At 43.9% G+C, this 16,675-nt stretch overlaps 2 protein-coding genes and 1 long non-coding RNA gene across 10 annotated transcripts in view; 1 reads left to right on the top strand and 2 right to left on the bottom strand.

Annotated features, from left to right (window-relative positions):
• The window catches only part of LOC147124375 (uncharacterized), a 34,212-nt gene extending 25,507 nt beyond the window's left edge, over nucleotides 1-8,705 (bottom strand). Inside the window, exon 1 of the long non-coding RNA XR_015078181.1 lies at nucleotides 8,375-8,705. This is a non-coding gene — a long non-coding RNA (uncharacterized LOC147124375). The remainder of the gene's footprint in view (nucleotides 1-8,374) is intronic.
• pcsk5b (proprotein convertase subtilisin/kexin type 5b) overlaps nucleotides 1-16,675 on the top strand; it is a 679,955-nt gene that overhangs the window by 418,630 nt on the left and 244,650 nt on the right. For all 3 annotated transcript variants that reach the window (XM_085986077.1, XM_085986086.1, XM_085986095.1), the window contains exons 25-27: nucleotides 8,399-8,441; nucleotides 9,482-9,624; nucleotides 13,681-13,884. In XM_085986077.1, the coding sequence (XP_085842203.1) occupies nucleotides 8,399-8,441; nucleotides 9,482-9,624; nucleotides 13,681-13,884 (390 nt within the window). The remainder of the gene's footprint in view (nucleotides 1-8,398; nucleotides 8,442-9,481; nucleotides 9,625-13,680; nucleotides 13,885-16,675) is intronic.
• carnmt1 (carnosine N-methyltransferase 1) overlaps nucleotides 1-16,675 on the bottom strand; it is a 1,199,612-nt gene that overhangs the window by 1,122,806 nt on the left and 60,131 nt on the right. The gene's annotated exons all lie outside the window — the stretch shown is intronic.

Genomic DNA, 16,675 nt, shown 5'->3' with positions numbered 1-16,675 from the left:
TTAGAAATAAAAATCGGGAGATGCAAAAAGAGTTGCTGATTCGCCATCACCCATTTTACACTAGTGCGCAATTTCACATATTCAGAATCAACCCTAATTTGCTTAATGGGCTTGTGCTTTGGTGTAAAGAAGAGCTACTTAACTGGGAACAAAGGGGATATTTAAAAAGAAAATCACTGCTCAAAAGCTGACATTTCTAATAAAGTACAAAAGCAAATTGAACTCTACAGTCTTTTCCACAGCATGTTTTTAACCCGCTAGAAAAAACAAACAAAAGAGTGAACAGTTTTCATACCTTCATCGATGCAACTTTATACACCTTGTTACAAGTGTGAGTCATGTGTTTTAGGAAAGGATAGAGGTTTTCAACAAGGTCACAACGTTTATTTTGCAGGTTACCCATGGTCAGAAGGTTGGGTGGGTTAGGTCGGGTCCATGATGGGATAAATTATACATGGTCTATGGAAGGAGTGGGATAAATGGGTTATATGGCCTTTATCGTTTTATACTTACGTTTTTAAGATTCTTAACCACTCTTGACTGAAATTGTTCTTATGACAATAAACAGTAGCTGATTGGAAAATGACACCAAGAGGGTAAATTACCCATTACACCTGTATATGGCACAGAACCATTGGCTTGCTGCAGCCTGCATCTACATTGCACACTGCAGGTGCAGTGTTACCTGGTGTCTATCAGTAACTATGATATGGCGGCAGATAAGATGATATATTTGGTAGCATTAGAACTGAAAAATATGAACATGATTATTTTGTCTTTATAAATCTACTTCTCAGCCCTTTTCTTCACAGTGTCTGAAACTATTCCTCCTTTATGGTTATCTGTGTGCCTGCAGTGTTCTTTTTGGCTTTCTGAACAGTACTGTAGTGTAGAACCCAATGGAAGTATCCAGTAAAAGCAGGATAGACCAGGATTGAGTAACTCAAGATGTAACCTTCCTGAATTAAATTTTAAAAATAGCCCAGTGAAGTTGATGAAAATTGCCTGTCTTTCACTGGAAGCAGTTAGAAATCACAGATGATGTGAGTCCTACTTCTGGCTGCCTTGATGGACAGTAAAATGATGCCTAATGGAGACTTCATCGATTGGATGTCTGTTTTAAAAGCCAGAAAATTGAATAACAATTGGTGCATTGTTGAGCAATGTTAGGAGTAATGTTCATTTGCACGGTCTTAAAAAGGCCATTCAGCCCATCAAGCCTGTGCTTTCCACAAACTACATTCAATTTTCTCTACAATCAACATTACCCGACGCAATTTACCATCTAAGTGAAAGTTTTGAATTTTAACCCCATCTCCGGGCAGGTGGGGGAGGAGTGGTATTAAAAACTTTAAATTGCGTAACTCAACCCCAACCAGTCACATATGAACCTAACACCATTTTTATGGTGGTGGGTTGCGTGGCATGTCTGTGTCCCGCCGTGGAGACGCCATTTAAAGTTAACGCTGGCCGGCCGGGTTTCCCAGAGCTTGGGAAACCCGACAGCAAAATCGAGATGGGAGCAGCTGGATTAAACAGGTAAGTGCTTTTTAGAGCATGCTTGTGACCTAGGAGGAGCAGAAGTACTCCCCCGGTGCCTCAAGCAAATCTTCTGCCACAATCGGTCAACCCCCCCCACCCTCCAAACCTGCAATCCTGAGCCTGTCCCCCCTCCCAATTGCCAGTCCAACCCACCCAGCCCCCTGCCTCGTGATCTCTTCCGGTTCACCACCACCACACTCCCTGCCCTCCCTCCTGCCTCCTGATAGCTGGTGTGAAACTCCTCTTCTGTCCCGCAATCTCTTCCAGTCCCCCCTCCTTCCGTTTTACTGCGATTTCCGGGTTCTCCCCCCCCCCCCCCCGCCCCCCCCCAAACACGTTCCCCCACTCCTGCTCCACATCCCTATAAATATCGGGGTCAAAATTCCTCAATGTATGCCTTCTCTCCAAAATGGAAATCAAGTAAAACTCTGGACTATATTAGCTATTAGTTACCTTTGACCAGTTGTTTTCCTTGACATTTTGGGGGGAATTTTCCCAGCCCTGGGGAGGCAGGTATGGAGGCGGGACTGCCGGGACAATGGCAGAAACTGGGAGCGGGTACCGACCCCGTTCCCAACCCGCCTCCATGCCATCTTCCCAGGAGGCGGGACCCGAGTCGCACAGGGACCCATCTCCTCAAGGTGGGAAGGGGATTAGAGCCAATTAACTGCCTGTTAACAGGTAGTTAACGGGCAGTTTTGAGGCTTTTCCCCATTTTACGCCTGCAATTGCGGGCTTCCCAATGGCTGCAAACCTCGCCAGGGTCAGCGAGGCGAGCAGTGGATCTGCGGGGGTGAGAGGGGTCGAAATGTCCGCTGTAGAGGTGAGTGATGGGTGCAAGTGTGGACAGGTAAGTATGAGAGGTGAGTGTAAACTGTTGGAAAAAGTTTCCTTACTTTTGCTTCTTTCTGCAGGCTTTTTGGATCTTTGAGAATCCGGAGATGCCTCATCTCAATGGCAGAGATGACAGAATGGCTGCTGCATTCTCCGATGCAGCAGCCATCTGCTTTCTGCTGAGGAGAGAGGTCTTGGTGAGCCTGTGTGCAAGGGCTCACCTTAGAACAGAGATTGTCAGTGTTTCACAGCTTCTCAAAGCTGTCAAAAGCTGACAATTCATCTGTCAACATTTTTTCGACATATGAAGCGTCATCCGCTGACGTCATCTGTCACTGGCTTCCCCTTAGTTGGCCGGTAAGCCCGCAGGGTGGGCTTAACAAGGCCAATCAAGGAAAAATAGCATGGGTTGGTCAGACGTCGCTGGGGGCAGGACTGAAACCCGGAAATCAGAAGTCCCACCTCCAGCACGTCTCCATTGAGAAAATCCAGCCCTTCCAGTCCCAGAAGGACAGAAGCCAAGATGTTCCACGTAGAATTTGATTATGGATATCTTACTTATAATCCTTATAAACCCTCAATCTTATCTCTAACCAGATTCTCATTGAGCTCTCTTTTAAAGGTGCTAATACACTTGCTAGGAATTGATTTCACATAACCATTACTAAATGGGGGAAAAAGCTCAAGTATTGTTTGAAGCTGAATTTTTGTGTATACTTTCTCTTTTTTCTGTGCTTACAGTTGAAGTGAAATATTTTCCTTATATGTACAGAGGAAGAGGAGTAGGCCATTTAGCCCCTCGAGCCTGTTCCACCATTCAATGAGATCATGGCTGAGCTGTGACCTAACTTCTTATACCCGCCTTTGGCCCATATCTCTTAATATCTTTGGTTAACAAAAATCTATCAATCTCAGATTTAAAATTAACAATTGATCTAGCATCAATTGCCATTTGTAGAAGATAGTTCCAAACTTCTACCACCGTTTGCATATAGAAGTGTTTCCTAACTTCACTCTTGAAAGGCCTGGCTCTTATTTTTAGACTATGCCCCCTAGTCCTAGACTCCCCAACCAGCAGAAATAGTTTCCCTCTATCTACTGTATCTGTTCCCCTTAATATCTTGAAAACTTTGGATCAAATCACCCCTTAACCTTCTAATTTCCAAGGAATACAACCCTTGTTTGTATAATCTCTCCTTGTAATTTACCCCTTGGAGTCCAGGTATCATTCTGGTAAATCTACGCTGCACTCCCTCCAAGGCCAATATACCCTTCCTAAGGTGTGGTGCCCAGAACTGCTCACAGTACTCCAGGTGCGGTCTAACCAGGGTTTTGTATAGCTGCAGCATAGCTTATAGTCCCTTGTATTCTAGTCCTCTAGATATGAAGGCCGGCATTCCATTAGCCTTTTTGATTATTTTCTGTACCTGTTCCTGACATTTTAATGATCTATGTTCATGGACCCCCAAGGCTCTTTGAACCTCTGCTGTTTCTAGCTTTTCACCATTTAGAAAGTATTCTGTTCTATCCTTTTTAGGTCCAAAGTGGATGACCTCACATTTGCCTACATTGAAATCTATTTGCCACAGTTTTGCCCATTCACTTAATCTATTAATATCTCTTAGTAATTTTATGCTTCCATCTACACTGCTTACAATGCCGCCTAACTTTGTATCTTTGGCAAACTTGGATATGTGGCATTCTATCCCATCATCTAAGTTGTTAATAAATACAGTGAATAGTTGAGGCCCCAACATAGATCCTTGCAGGAAAACGCTAGTCACATCCTGCCAAATCAGATTACCTGCCCATTATCCCTACTCTCTGTCTCCTGCCACTCAATCATTTTCCTAACCAAGTCAATAATTTGCCTTCAATTCCATGAGCTTAGCTAACAGCCTCTTATGAGGGACTTTATCAAATGCCTTTTGGAAGTCCATATAAATAACATTCGTAGCCATTCCCCTGTCCACTACTTTAGCCACCTCGTCAAAAAATTCAATCAGGTTGTCAGGCATGACCTACCCTTTAAAAATCCATGCTGGCTCTCTGATCAGCTGAAAATTTTCAAGGTGTTCAATCACTCTATCCTTAATTTTAGACTCCAGTAATTTCCCAACAACAGATGTTAGGCTAACTGGTCTATAATTCTCTGGTTCCCCCCCCTCAACTTTCTTAAATAGAGGAGTGACATGCGCAATTTTTCAGTTTAAAGGAATGGTTCCCAAATCAAGAGAACTTTGGAAGATTATAGTTAGGGCATCTGCAATGTTCTCACTGAATTCCTTTAAAACCCTGGGATGGAAACCATCTGGTCCTGGGGATTTGTCACTCTTTAGTGCCATTCTTTTCTTCATTACTGTTATTTTGATTACATTAATTTTTGTGAGTCCCTGTCCCTGATTCAATATTAGTTTCCTTGGGATGTCAAGGATGCTCTACTGTAAATACTGACACAAAGTAATTATTCAGCATGTCCGCCATTTCCTTATTTTCATTGACATTATCACTGTTATCAGTTTTCAAAGGGCCAACATTGCACCTGACCACCCTCTTTTCCTAATATAATTGTCAACATTTTGGGCAGGATTTTCATTGTGCCGTGGAGTTGGGATTGGAGGCGTGCGGGGGTTAAAATCCCGAAATCAGGGGTCCTGACCCCATCCCGCACCCAAACCCGCTCCATGCCAGTTTCAAAGGAGGCGGGTACCCGCCCCGCACTGGGACCCGTCTACCCGTGGCGGGAAGGGATTAGTGCCAATCAGGCAGTTTTTAGCCTAATCCCTATTTTGAAGGTTGAAGTGTGGGATTCCCGACGGCTCCAAACCATGCCAAGTTAGAGGAGGCGGGCCGTCGGGTTGAAAGACTTGGAAGGGTCGAGATATCGGTGTTTAGGTGAGTGATGTGTGCATGGGTGCAAAGGTAAGTGTGTTTGGTGTGTCTAAAGTGATTAAAGAAGTGTAAATTACCTTTCCTTACCTTTTCAGCCTTCCTTCCTTTAGGTTCCGGGAGTCCCTCATCTCACCGGCACAGAAAGCAGAATGGCTGCGAACTGTCAAAAGTGACAGCCTGCAGCTTTCTGTGCAGGAGAGATTTCTAACTGAGTCTGTGGAGAAGGACTCAGGTTAGAAGTAAGATTGTCAGTGTTTGACAGCTTCAAACAGCTGTGAAACACTGATATTTCATCTGTCAAAATCTCTTGACAGATGAAATTTCAGTCTGTGACATCACCTGTTGCCGGATGGCCCTTAATTGGCCTGCTGAGCCCGCTGGGCGGGCTCACCAAGGTCAATCAAGTTAAAATCGCGTGGATTGGCTGCATCTCGATGGAGGCGGGACTACAACCCCGAAAGTTGTAGTCCCGACTCCTGAGTTAAATTCTTGCCCTTTGTGTTGATTTTGTTTTTTTTAGTTTTATGTTGTCCCTTACCTCTTTAGTCGTCCATGGCTGGGTTTTTTTGGCAAGTAGGGGTATAAACTGGTTTTGTATCATATTAAATTATTTATTGAACATCTCCCACTGATCCTCTTTCATTTTACCCATTAACAGATTTGCCCAGTTTACTGTGGACAGTCTCTGTCTCATCACATTGAAGTCAGCTTTACCTAAATTTAGAATAATCTGTACATTATCAATTTCTTAGTATTTTAAATACCTGAATTGTGTCCCATTTCAATCTTCCTGTCTTAATGGAAACAAGTTCAGTTCTTTTGAACCACGTAAAAGGGTCTGTTAAATATTATGTTCTATTTGGTGTCTCTGTTAGAGAGGGAGGCCCAAGTAATATATGTTATCACAGATTGTATATTAGTGAATGTTATATTGATGAGCTAGTATACTGCACTGCACATAAGGAATAACTGATGACTCATTCACATTTGGCACAATTATATGACAAACAGGGCAAAGAAGCTAATAGCTGAGAGAAGACCAATCTACTCTGGTGAAAAATGAGCTGGCACTCACTTGTGTATATGGCTATATCTGTTGTATGGCATGTATCGGTGTCAACTCTCACGACAGTTCCCCTCTCTGCTGTTCCCCACTCTGCTGTTCCCCACTCTGCTGTTCTCCTCTCTGCTGTTCTCCACTCTGCTGTTCCCCTCTCTGCTGTTCCCCTCTCTGCTGTTCCCCTCTCTGCTGTTCCCCTCTCTGCTGTTCCCCACTCTGCTGTTCTCCACTCTGCAGTTCTCCACTCTGCTGTTCTCCACTCTGCTGTTCCCCTCTCTGCTGTTCCCCACTCTGCTGTTCTCCACTCTGCTGTTCTCCACTCCGCTGTTCCCCTCTCTGCTGTTCTCCACTCTGCTGTTCTCCACTCTGCTGTTCTCCACTCTGCTGTTCCCCTCTCTGCAGTTCCCCACTCTGCTGTTCTCCACTCTGCTGTTCCCCTCTCTGCTGTTCTCCTCTCTGCTGTTCTCCTCTCTGCTGTTCCCCACTCTGCTGTTCTCCACTCTGCTGTTCCCCACTCTGCTGTTCTCCACTCTGCTGTTCCCCACTCTGCTGTTCTCCACTCTGCTGTTCCCCACTCTGCTGTTCTCCACTCTGCTGTTCCCCACTCTGCTGTTCTCCACTCTGCTGTTCCCCTCTCTGCTGTTCCCCTCTCTGCTGTTCCCCTCTCTGCTGTTCCCCTCTCTGCTGTTCCCCTCTCTGCTGTTCCCCTCTCTGCTGTTCCCCTCTCTGCTGTTCCCCACTCTGCTGTTCCCCACTCTGCTGTTCTCCACTCTGCTGTTCCCCTCTCTGCTGTTCTCCACTCTGCTGTTCTCCACTCTGCTGTAGCCAAGATCTGTGTTGTGCACCTCTCTCTTGTGCACCTGTAAACCCCACCACAGCACAACATTGCTGCCATGGATGGAGATTGTCTTCCTCATCCAATGTCCAATCGAAAACATCCATGAAACATATAAGATTGTGAAGGGGTTGGATCGGGTGGATGCGGGGAAGATGTTCCCGATGATGGGTGAAACTAGAACTAGGGGGCATAGTCTTAGAATAAGGGGCTGCTCTTTCAAAACTGAGATGAGGAGGAACTACTTCACTCAGAGGGTGGTAGGTCCATGGAATATGCTGCCCCAAAAAGCTGTAGAAGCTACATCATTACATAAATTTAAAACAGAAATAGACAGTTTCCTAGAAGTAAAGGGAATTAAGGGTTACGGGGAGCGGGCAGGAATTTGGACATGAGTCTAGGTTCGGATCGGTCATGGCCCTGTGGGTAGCGGAGCGGGCCCAGGGGCCGTGTAGCCTGATCCTGCTCCTATTTCGTGTGTCTAATTCTGTTAGATTCAGGAGATGGTTCTGTGATAGTGGATTGGCGGTTAGGATCAGATCAGCCATGATCTTATTGAATGGCGGAGCAGGCTCGAGGGGCCGATTGGCCTACTCCTGCTCCTATTTCTTATGTTCTTATGTTCTTATGACAGCTGAATTTTTTTTCTCTAACAGAAAAATAGCAGAATAAGTGGTGGAGCCAGGGTTCAAATCTATCCCAGGCCAATAAAATGAACTTCTGCTGCCTGACAGCTGTAAGCAACAACAGTGAAACGTGGGGACAGTGAGAATCATTGCCGAAGCTTTCTTCGGAGAAGATAGGATAAAATCCACGATAGGGCAAATTCTATGGAGCCTGTGGAAGGAATGGGCTTAATGAGAAAAATGAGAGCTGATCTTTTTGGTTCCCCACCCCCACCACCACAGTGCTGGCCAGGTGCAGTGCACCTGAAGTGCTGTCAGGCCTGTCATATTATTTATTTATCACCTTTTTCTGAGGAAAAAGTAATTCCTTTCTCTGTGTGCTACTGCAAAAAGCAAATTTCAGGTCCATTCATTTCAATGGGATTGCTATCTATGTCACAGCTTTTCTCAAAAAATGCCACTGTTCCAGTATCTAAGCTTGGCCTCTGGAATTTTGCAGCCCTTGTGCTGTAGCAAAGGGTTATCACCAGAGACTGAATAAAATCATTACCTCAAAAATAATGTACTTTCACAGCAGCTACTTACCAGAATCTGTGTTTGTTTCTACAGATAATCCAACAATATGTATATCGTGCATAGATGGATACTACAAGTAAGTTGCATTTTCTCCTTCATATTGTAATCTTCTGAAATTCTTTTAAAAATCACCCAAATCGCAATACTTTTTTTAAAATGTCAGACGTTTCTTCAGGTTGCATCATCACTAATAGAATCACTGGACAGAGATCCTTTTCTCTTAAGTATTTCTTTTCCCTGGAATTTTACTCCATAATGTGGAATGAACAGTCTTCTGAACCTCTGGAGTTGTTTGCCAACATTACTCCTTGCTGCTCCAGCTCAATACTGCTGATGACAGTTTAAGTTCTATCTTAATATTCATTCAGTGACGCATGTATAATATATTAATGGGATTAAGTTGGCCTCCAGTCCATTGAAATCAATGGGTAGTCAATGGCTGGTTAATCTTTTTGTTCTAAAGTTAGTGCTGTAACCTCTCACAGTCTGTTAAAACAAACACAGCTAAAAGATACACCAGGGTAATTTACAGCAGCTTCCCACCTGTTTTTCATCTAAAGAACTGCCCCTTGGACATCCAAGGGCCCCCGATGCAATTTTCAGATGGGCCTGTAAGTGGGCAAACAGCATGCCTGTCTATTTCATGCAGGAGGCTGTTTAAAATACAAATCAGGATCTAAGGCCACAGTCGGATCCAGATGGAAATTTTGAAGTACAGATGGTGAACGACCTAACCAGCAGTCCTTAAGGGGACTGCCGGTGGCTGCTCCACAAAAGAGTGCCAAACCATGGCTGTTCTGCCTATTTCATGCTTGTTTTGGGTGGAAGTTGAAAATCCGCCTGTTTAAAGAACTTTACTTGCTTAATAGGCAAGATCTTTATTTTTATTCTGAGTGCCAAAGTAAAAAACTGAAATTGGTAACACTGAAGACCTTTATATTTCAAGAGCTTCTTCTCATGTAAAAGATGTCAACCGTACAAATGTAATATCATAATTTCAAAACATTACATAGATCTATCATTTTAGTGAAGCCACAGAAACTCCGGGTAATGAGGTATTAGCCAATGGATCATGCCTTGTTCTGACATTGTCGTGTTGTAAAACCTTATCTCTAGTTTTCATCATCGTTGTTATGGAACTTGTCCACCCAAGACCTATAAAAATGATGCCACAATGGAGTGTAAGGATTGCCATGAGAATTGCACAGACTGTGATGAAAAAGAATGCTATTGGTGTGAATTTGGCTCCTTCCTCTCAAGTAAGCAAAGCCCAGATGTGAGACTTTAATACTCGTTAACATTAAATATGCATGAAGTTACTATGCATACATTGACTTTTTAGCAATGCCTGTGCTTATACATAAATGTCTGTCATTGAGAATGATGATATTTTCATAGATGAACACACTTAGAGCTGCTGAACACTTTATTGAAAAGAAGCTTTAATTACTGTCTTCCTGGCCATCCAGCACCTACTCTTTTCAGCTTCGTTTGCTAATGCTGCCTCTCTGTAACTGTTATGAATCCTCCGTTCTTCCCTCTTTCATCCTCAAGTGTATCTAGCACAAAACTGACTTAGACATTAATTGGACATGTGGCTTAATCAAGTCAATTATTGCCATTATTACCATACCTTTCTCTCTACAGTCAAAAATGCCTATTACTCTAAGACAAGGACAATCCTAAACTGCTTTTTCTTCCATGACTAACTGCCTCCTTAAATCTCTTCTTCACTCCCTCCTCGCTCACTTCAAATGTGAGTTACTCGTTGATTTATTTTTCTCTAAACTGAAGACCATCCATGCAGCTGCTTCTGCCATTTCCCCCCATACCCAGCATCCAACCTCCCTCCTGCTTCTCACCAACTTTAGTCCTGAACCTTTGTCTTTCTGTAGTTTCTCCCCATCTACTCCATGCACTCTCTAATTGAATTTCGTCTACCTCTGCTCCCACGATCCCTTCCCCATACAACTCCTGATTATTGAACTCAGGTTTCTGGCCCCCATCAATGGTTCCTTTTTCTCAAGCACTATCCCTCTCCCATTTAAAACTGCTGAGATCGCTCTGCTCCTCAAAAACACACCTGCAGCCCAACCATCCTCTCCAATTGTTGCCCCATCCCTTTCTTCCTTAAGGCCTTCAAATGTTTTATTAACTTTCAAACTCCATGCCCATCTCTCCCACAACTCCCTGTTCGATTCCCTCCAGTACGGCTTTCACCCTTCTCACAGTACCAAAACAGCCTTATCCAAAGTCAGGTATGGCATTCTTTGTGAATGTGACTGTGGTACATTATCCCATTATCCCTCCTCCTCATCTTCTACCTTTCTGCAGTGTTTGGTATAGGTGACCACGCCATCCTCCTCCATAACCTCTCTTCTGTTGTCCAAGTCTATGGACTGCCCTTTCATACCATTTGTTCCTATCCGAATGCAGCAAATGCATTCCCAGCAATGGCTTCCTTTTCTCTTCTACAATGTCACCTCTGGGCTCCTACAAGGATTTAACTTTGGCCCCTACTCTTCCTTATCTACATGCTGCTGTTGGCGACATCATCCGCAGGCATAGATCAGCTTCCACTTGTAGACCCTTACCTCAGCCCCTCTACTACGTAACGTGATTTTGTCGCCTCTAGACTTGACTATTCCAATGTTCTCCTTGTTGGCCTCACATCTTCTGCTCTTCATAAACTCCAACTTTCCCAAAACACAGTTAACATTCTGTCCCACATTGAGTTCTGCTCACCCATCATCCCATCTGTGCTGATCTACACTGGCTTCCTGCTCCATAACACATTACATTTTAAATCGTCATCCCTGTCAATAAATCCTCACATGTCTTTTATTCACCTCATCTGACAAGGTGATTGGCAGATGAGGTGAATAAAAGGTGATTGGCAGAAGAACCAAAGGCGACATGAGGAAAAACTTTTTTACGCAGCGAGTGGTTAGGATCTGGAATGCACTGCCTGAAAGGGTGTTGGAAGCAGATTCAATCATGGCTTTCAAAAGGGAATTGGATAAGTACCTGAAGGAAAAAAAATTGCAGGGCTACGGGGAAAGGGCAACAGAGTGGGACTAGCTGAAGTGCTCTTGCAGAAAGACGGCATGGGCTCAACGGGCCGAATGGCCTCCTTCTTTGCTGTAACCATTCTATAATTCGCTCTCTGCAATCTCCTCCAGCCCTATATCCCCTCCCAAATGGTTTGTTCCTCCAACTCAAACCACTTTTTGCATCTCCACCCCCTCAACCCTTTGTCCCACCATTAGTGAGACACCTGGGGCTGGATTTTGTCAATGGAGGCAACTTGGAGGCAGGACTGCTGCTTGTCATGTAAATGTCCTGCCTCCATCCTTGCCTGACCATTCAGAGGGATTTTCCCCTGATTGAGCTTGTTAAGCCTGCCCTGCGGGCTCAGCAGGCCAATTAGGGAAGAAGTCACTGACAGATCACGTCAACGTCAGACGTGCTATCTGTCAAAACTTCTTGAAAGAAGAAATGACAGCGTTTGACAGCTCTGTGAAGCTGTCAAACACTGACATTCTCTTGAGTTTGATTCGTTTTTGTGGTGAGGACTGAAAAAACATTGTAAAAAAGTAAATTTCAGATGTCTGATGGATTGGAGGGTCCATCAACCATTACCTGAAATTGACAAGGTGGATGTCCGCTCTCCCGATCCAGCACGGCTAAAGGCTATAGAAATAAAAAAAAAGGTAAGTGAACACTTTTTTAAACTTATTGCTCACCTGGCATACTTACCACTCCACACTTGCACCCATCACTCACCTCTACACCTTACTTCCAGGTGCCTCCGACTGCCGCAGACCTCCTCCACATCTCCTCCAATCCGGCGGGGTTCTCCAAGGTCGGGAAGCCTTCAGCTGTGAAGGTAAAATGGCACTAATCCCTTTTTCTGCCTGTTAACTACCTGTTAACAGGCAGTTAAAAGGATTAAAAGCCTTTCCCGCCTCCAGGAGACAGGACCCAAAGCTGCACATCCTCCCGCCTCCTGGCAAAAGGGCACGGAGACGGGATGGAGGTGGGTTTGCCATCCATGTCGTCGCGCCTCCTTGCCCGCCTCCTCGGGGCTTGGAAAATCGAGCCCCTGGAATTTCTGCAGGCGTTCTCTAGCAGGAGATTAGCACTCCTCCCACCCTGCCCCCAAACGCTCTTTATGCACTTTCTTCAAGATGTTCCACCAATCTCCTGCCGAGCGAAATGATGACAAATCACTGGAACCCCTTGGAAATTCAGGACCAGAATCCTTAGCTGCCTTGGTTCTAATCTCTGGAATTTCCTCCCTAAATCCCTCTGCCTTTCCACCTCTCTCTCCACCTTTAAAAATCTTCTCAAAACCCATCTCTTTGACCAAACTTACAGTGCTAAACCCTTCTAATCTTCTTTCCTGGCTCGCAATCCTTTTCCTTCTGTTTATTTGTGAAGCACCTTGGGATATTTCTTAACATTAAAAGCAATGACGTTCCTGGGATATGGGTGTCGCTGGCAAGGCCAGCATTTATTGCCCATCCCTAATTGCCCTTGAGAAAGTGGTGGTGAGCCGCCTTCTTGAACCGCTGCAGTCCGTGTGGCTGGAGGGAGTTCCAGAATTTTGACCCAGCGATGATGAAGGAATGGCGATATATATGCATATGTAAATTGTTGATACTGTAGTGCAGTTCCAGCTGTTCTAAAGAAAGCAATTTCACTTTCTTCTCCAGCTGTAATCTCCGTGATCTTGACAAGGAACATCCATTCATTACTCCATTCTATTCTGCCATTTTGACCAAGTTTTATCCCTGACCTGATTGTCAGATTTTTTGCTTTCTGGACCCCCATAAAAGCTCTAATCGTAGGCTGAACATGAGTAAATTTCCCCAATCTTCTGCTGGAAGATCAGTGGAAACCTTGGAGAAACATTTTAAATGACCATTTATGCCATTTCCCTAGGGTTTCTGCAAAGTTATGGTGGGAGATGGGGGACCTCCTGCAGAAATTCTACTCCAACTTCTCTTAATTCAAAATTGTTTCATTTGAATTACCTGTTCATTCAAATTCAAACTGTTCAAAAAAAAAAAAAGCTTTTTGTGCAGTCTTATTCAAATTTGTTAAATCATACTGCTGGATAATTTGATTTTTTTCAAGCACAAAACATCTTTGAACTCAGAATTGTAGGCTGTTATAGTATTGACTGCAATAAGAAACACTTTGCAATCCTCAATTCCTAATGATATAGATTGAAATCTATTCTGTAGAGGAAATACATTTGAAAATTGTTCCTTTAATAAACAAGGCTTTATAACTGTGTGTTATTTCAGAGACTGAATGTGTAAGCGTTTGCCCACATGGTTACTATGGTAATGAAGATAGTGCTGTTTGTGACATTTGTCACCCCACCTGCGATACGTGCCATGGTCCCAGCTTTGATGAATGTGATTCCTGTAAAAATCCCCAAATAATTCAAGATGGAATATGCAACCTGCATCCTTCAGAAGCCTGCACAGAAGGAAACTACTGGAGTGGTGAGTCACATGTATTACAATCAAAGTGTTAAAACCACACTTTCATTTACGTGTATAATGTTAAACAGTGGAGAGGAAATAAATTAGACCTAGATGCGAATCCTATTTTCAGCTTGTGAGACATAAATACTATTTGCTGATGGACACAATAAGGAAGAATTGGGGTCCACAACTAAGTTTAATTATAGAGCATTACATCTTAATAAATGTTAGGGGAAAAGTTAAAATAAAGAATTTCTGATTTTTGAAAGGATATTTTTGCTTTAAACCAACAAAATGCTTGTTGGCAAACTATTCTTATGTGCTTATAGTGTTGCTGGCACAGGAATGCACTACAATGATTAGACATAGGCCCAGATTTTATTGTGACCGGCGAAGAAACAGCTTTTGCTGCTCCCCTCGCGTACAGTTGCCCAAGGGCTTTTAGCGGGCTTTTCAGCGGAGACTTCCAATCATCCAGCATCTGTTTGAATTCGGTGCCTTCTACAGGGGATCTGTGGTTTCTGTGATCAGGAAAGCATCACGGAGGCTTTTCAACCAATCAGATTGAAGAATCCTCACAGAGACATGGGGGTAGATTTTGCCGAACCTGTCGGGAAGAAGGCAGGACTTCCCCTTTCGGGTTTTTGACCCACCTACTTCGATGTCCGGCCAATCCGCGTGATTTTCCCTTGATTGACCTTGTTGAGCCCACCCAGCGAGCTCAGCAGGCCAATTAAGGGCCACCCGGCAACAGGTGATGTCACAGACTGCAATTTCATCTGTCAAGAGTTTTTGACAGATGAAACATCAGTGTCTCACAGCTGTTTGAAGCTGTGAAACACTGACAGTCTGAGTTCTACCATGAGTCATTCTGCACAGACTCAGTTAGAACTCTTACTGGCACTCAAAGCTGAAGGCTGTCACTTTTGACAGATCGCAGCCGTTCAGCTTTAAGTTCCGGGTGAGTGATGGGCTCCCGACGGCTACAGGAAGAAAGGCTGTGAAGGTAAGTACAGGTAAGTAAAAGTTCTTTACACACTTTAGACTCACCAAACACACTTACCTTTACACTCATGCACCCATCACTCACCTGAGCGCCAACATCGTGACCCCTCCAACTCCTTCAACCCGACGGCCCGCCTGCTCTAACCTGGCGTGGTTTGGAGCCGTCGGGAAACCCACACGAAACCCCTCAAAATAGAGATTAGGCTAAAAAGCCTGTTAACTACCTGTTAACAGGCAGTTAATTGGCACTAATCCCTTCCCGCCTGGTTTCGACGGGTCCCAGTGCGGGGCGGGTACCCACCGCCCATGAAACTTACGTGGGGTGGGGTTTTGGGCGGGATGGGGTCGGGACCCCCAAATTCGGGATTTCCCCCCCCCCCCCCACACGCCTGAAACCCCGCCTGACGGCTGGGGGAAAATCGGGGCCATGCAGACTGCAAAGCAGGAAGCAAAAATCAGGAAAGATAAATTACCTTTAAGTCACGTACAGGAAGCAAAATAAATATTGGGACATACACATGGGATTAAGGGAAAGGCATAAAAGAGCAAAACACAATATCTATATAAAAACATTTTCATTTTTTTTTTCAATTTGCAGCGTTCATTTTTTTCCTGAGGGAATGAAACTCCACACATATAAAATTAGTTTTTCAGGGCCAGAGCGGTTGTTCAGCAGTAATTATGGCTTACTACACCGTTAAAAACTCAGTTACTCATGATTGAAGAAACCCTAAATTTTTCAGCTGATTTTAGAGCGAGAATAGTGGGTAATTAGCCAAAGTTCACGCCATGACAGTGATCTTTGTGCAGATTCCATTGGCAAAGATTGTAACAGTGCACTCTGTGGAGGAGCAAGGTATCACTGACAGCAACTTCCAGATTTCCGCGTCTAATTGTGCATGTGTGGACGCCAGAAGCTGCTGTCAGTTTTATCCGGTAATAACGGCGAGCGCTGACAGCCTTGCTGTTAACAGTACAGCAAAATCCGGGCTATTGTAAGAATACAACAAGAATCATCCAGGATAGTCTGCAGATAAATGAGTCTCTCGGCCCCCACCCAATGTTCTCCCTTCTTCTGCAAACACGAGTGCCAACAGCCCTCTGACCATTGTCTGAAGTAGCCATTCTCCATTTGTGAGTATAGACAGTGATTGTCAGCAGGCCATTTTATGACGGAAGGTATCACAGCTGCAGTGGATCCATGTGCCATAGTTAGACATTGCTTTATTAAAGCATAACTGTTATGTTCAGTATCCAAGATTATATATCATTAACAATGTTGCATTTACAATTTATTTTCAATATATCACTAGTAACTTCTAGATGGAAATATTCAGGCTATTCCACTATCCTCTTATAATCTAAAACATGCAACCTGGAAGATTGGTTATTGTAGCATTGACTGTTTAACTACCTCCACAATATTCAGCTCCACTTCTGAGGATGCTTGTGGCGACTCACCGCACGTGTTCATTGTCCTTCCTTCTTTGGTTCTTTTCTCATCCTAGCTTAACTAACCTTGCACATTTGTTGCATCTCTTTATTATTATATGGTGATTTTCTGTCTCTGTTCTCAGAGACTTGAGCTGGTAACTAACAGTATGATGCACTTTCCAAGTTTACTTCTGTCAGATTGAACACAACATTTTTTCTTCTTCCAACTTTCACTCTTAACACGTCCTTCACATAGAAGACCTGCTTCTTAAGCACTTTCTAACCTCTTTTACCAGTCTCTGTCCATCCAAAACCTTCTGATATGGGTGTCAAAAACATAATCTTTTGTACCTTTAATTTAATAAAGTAA

The sequence above is a fragment of the Somniosus microcephalus genome, chromosome 1 (genome assembly GCF_052327205.1).
Source record: "Somniosus microcephalus isolate GS21.2 chromosome 1, FLI_Smic_1.0, whole genome shotgun sequence".
Lineage (NCBI taxonomy): Eukaryota > Metazoa > Chordata > Chondrichthyes > Squaliformes > Somniosidae > Somniosus > Somniosus microcephalus.
Note: the sequence above shows the minus strand (reverse complement) of the source record. Positions and strands in the feature narration are given on the sequence as shown.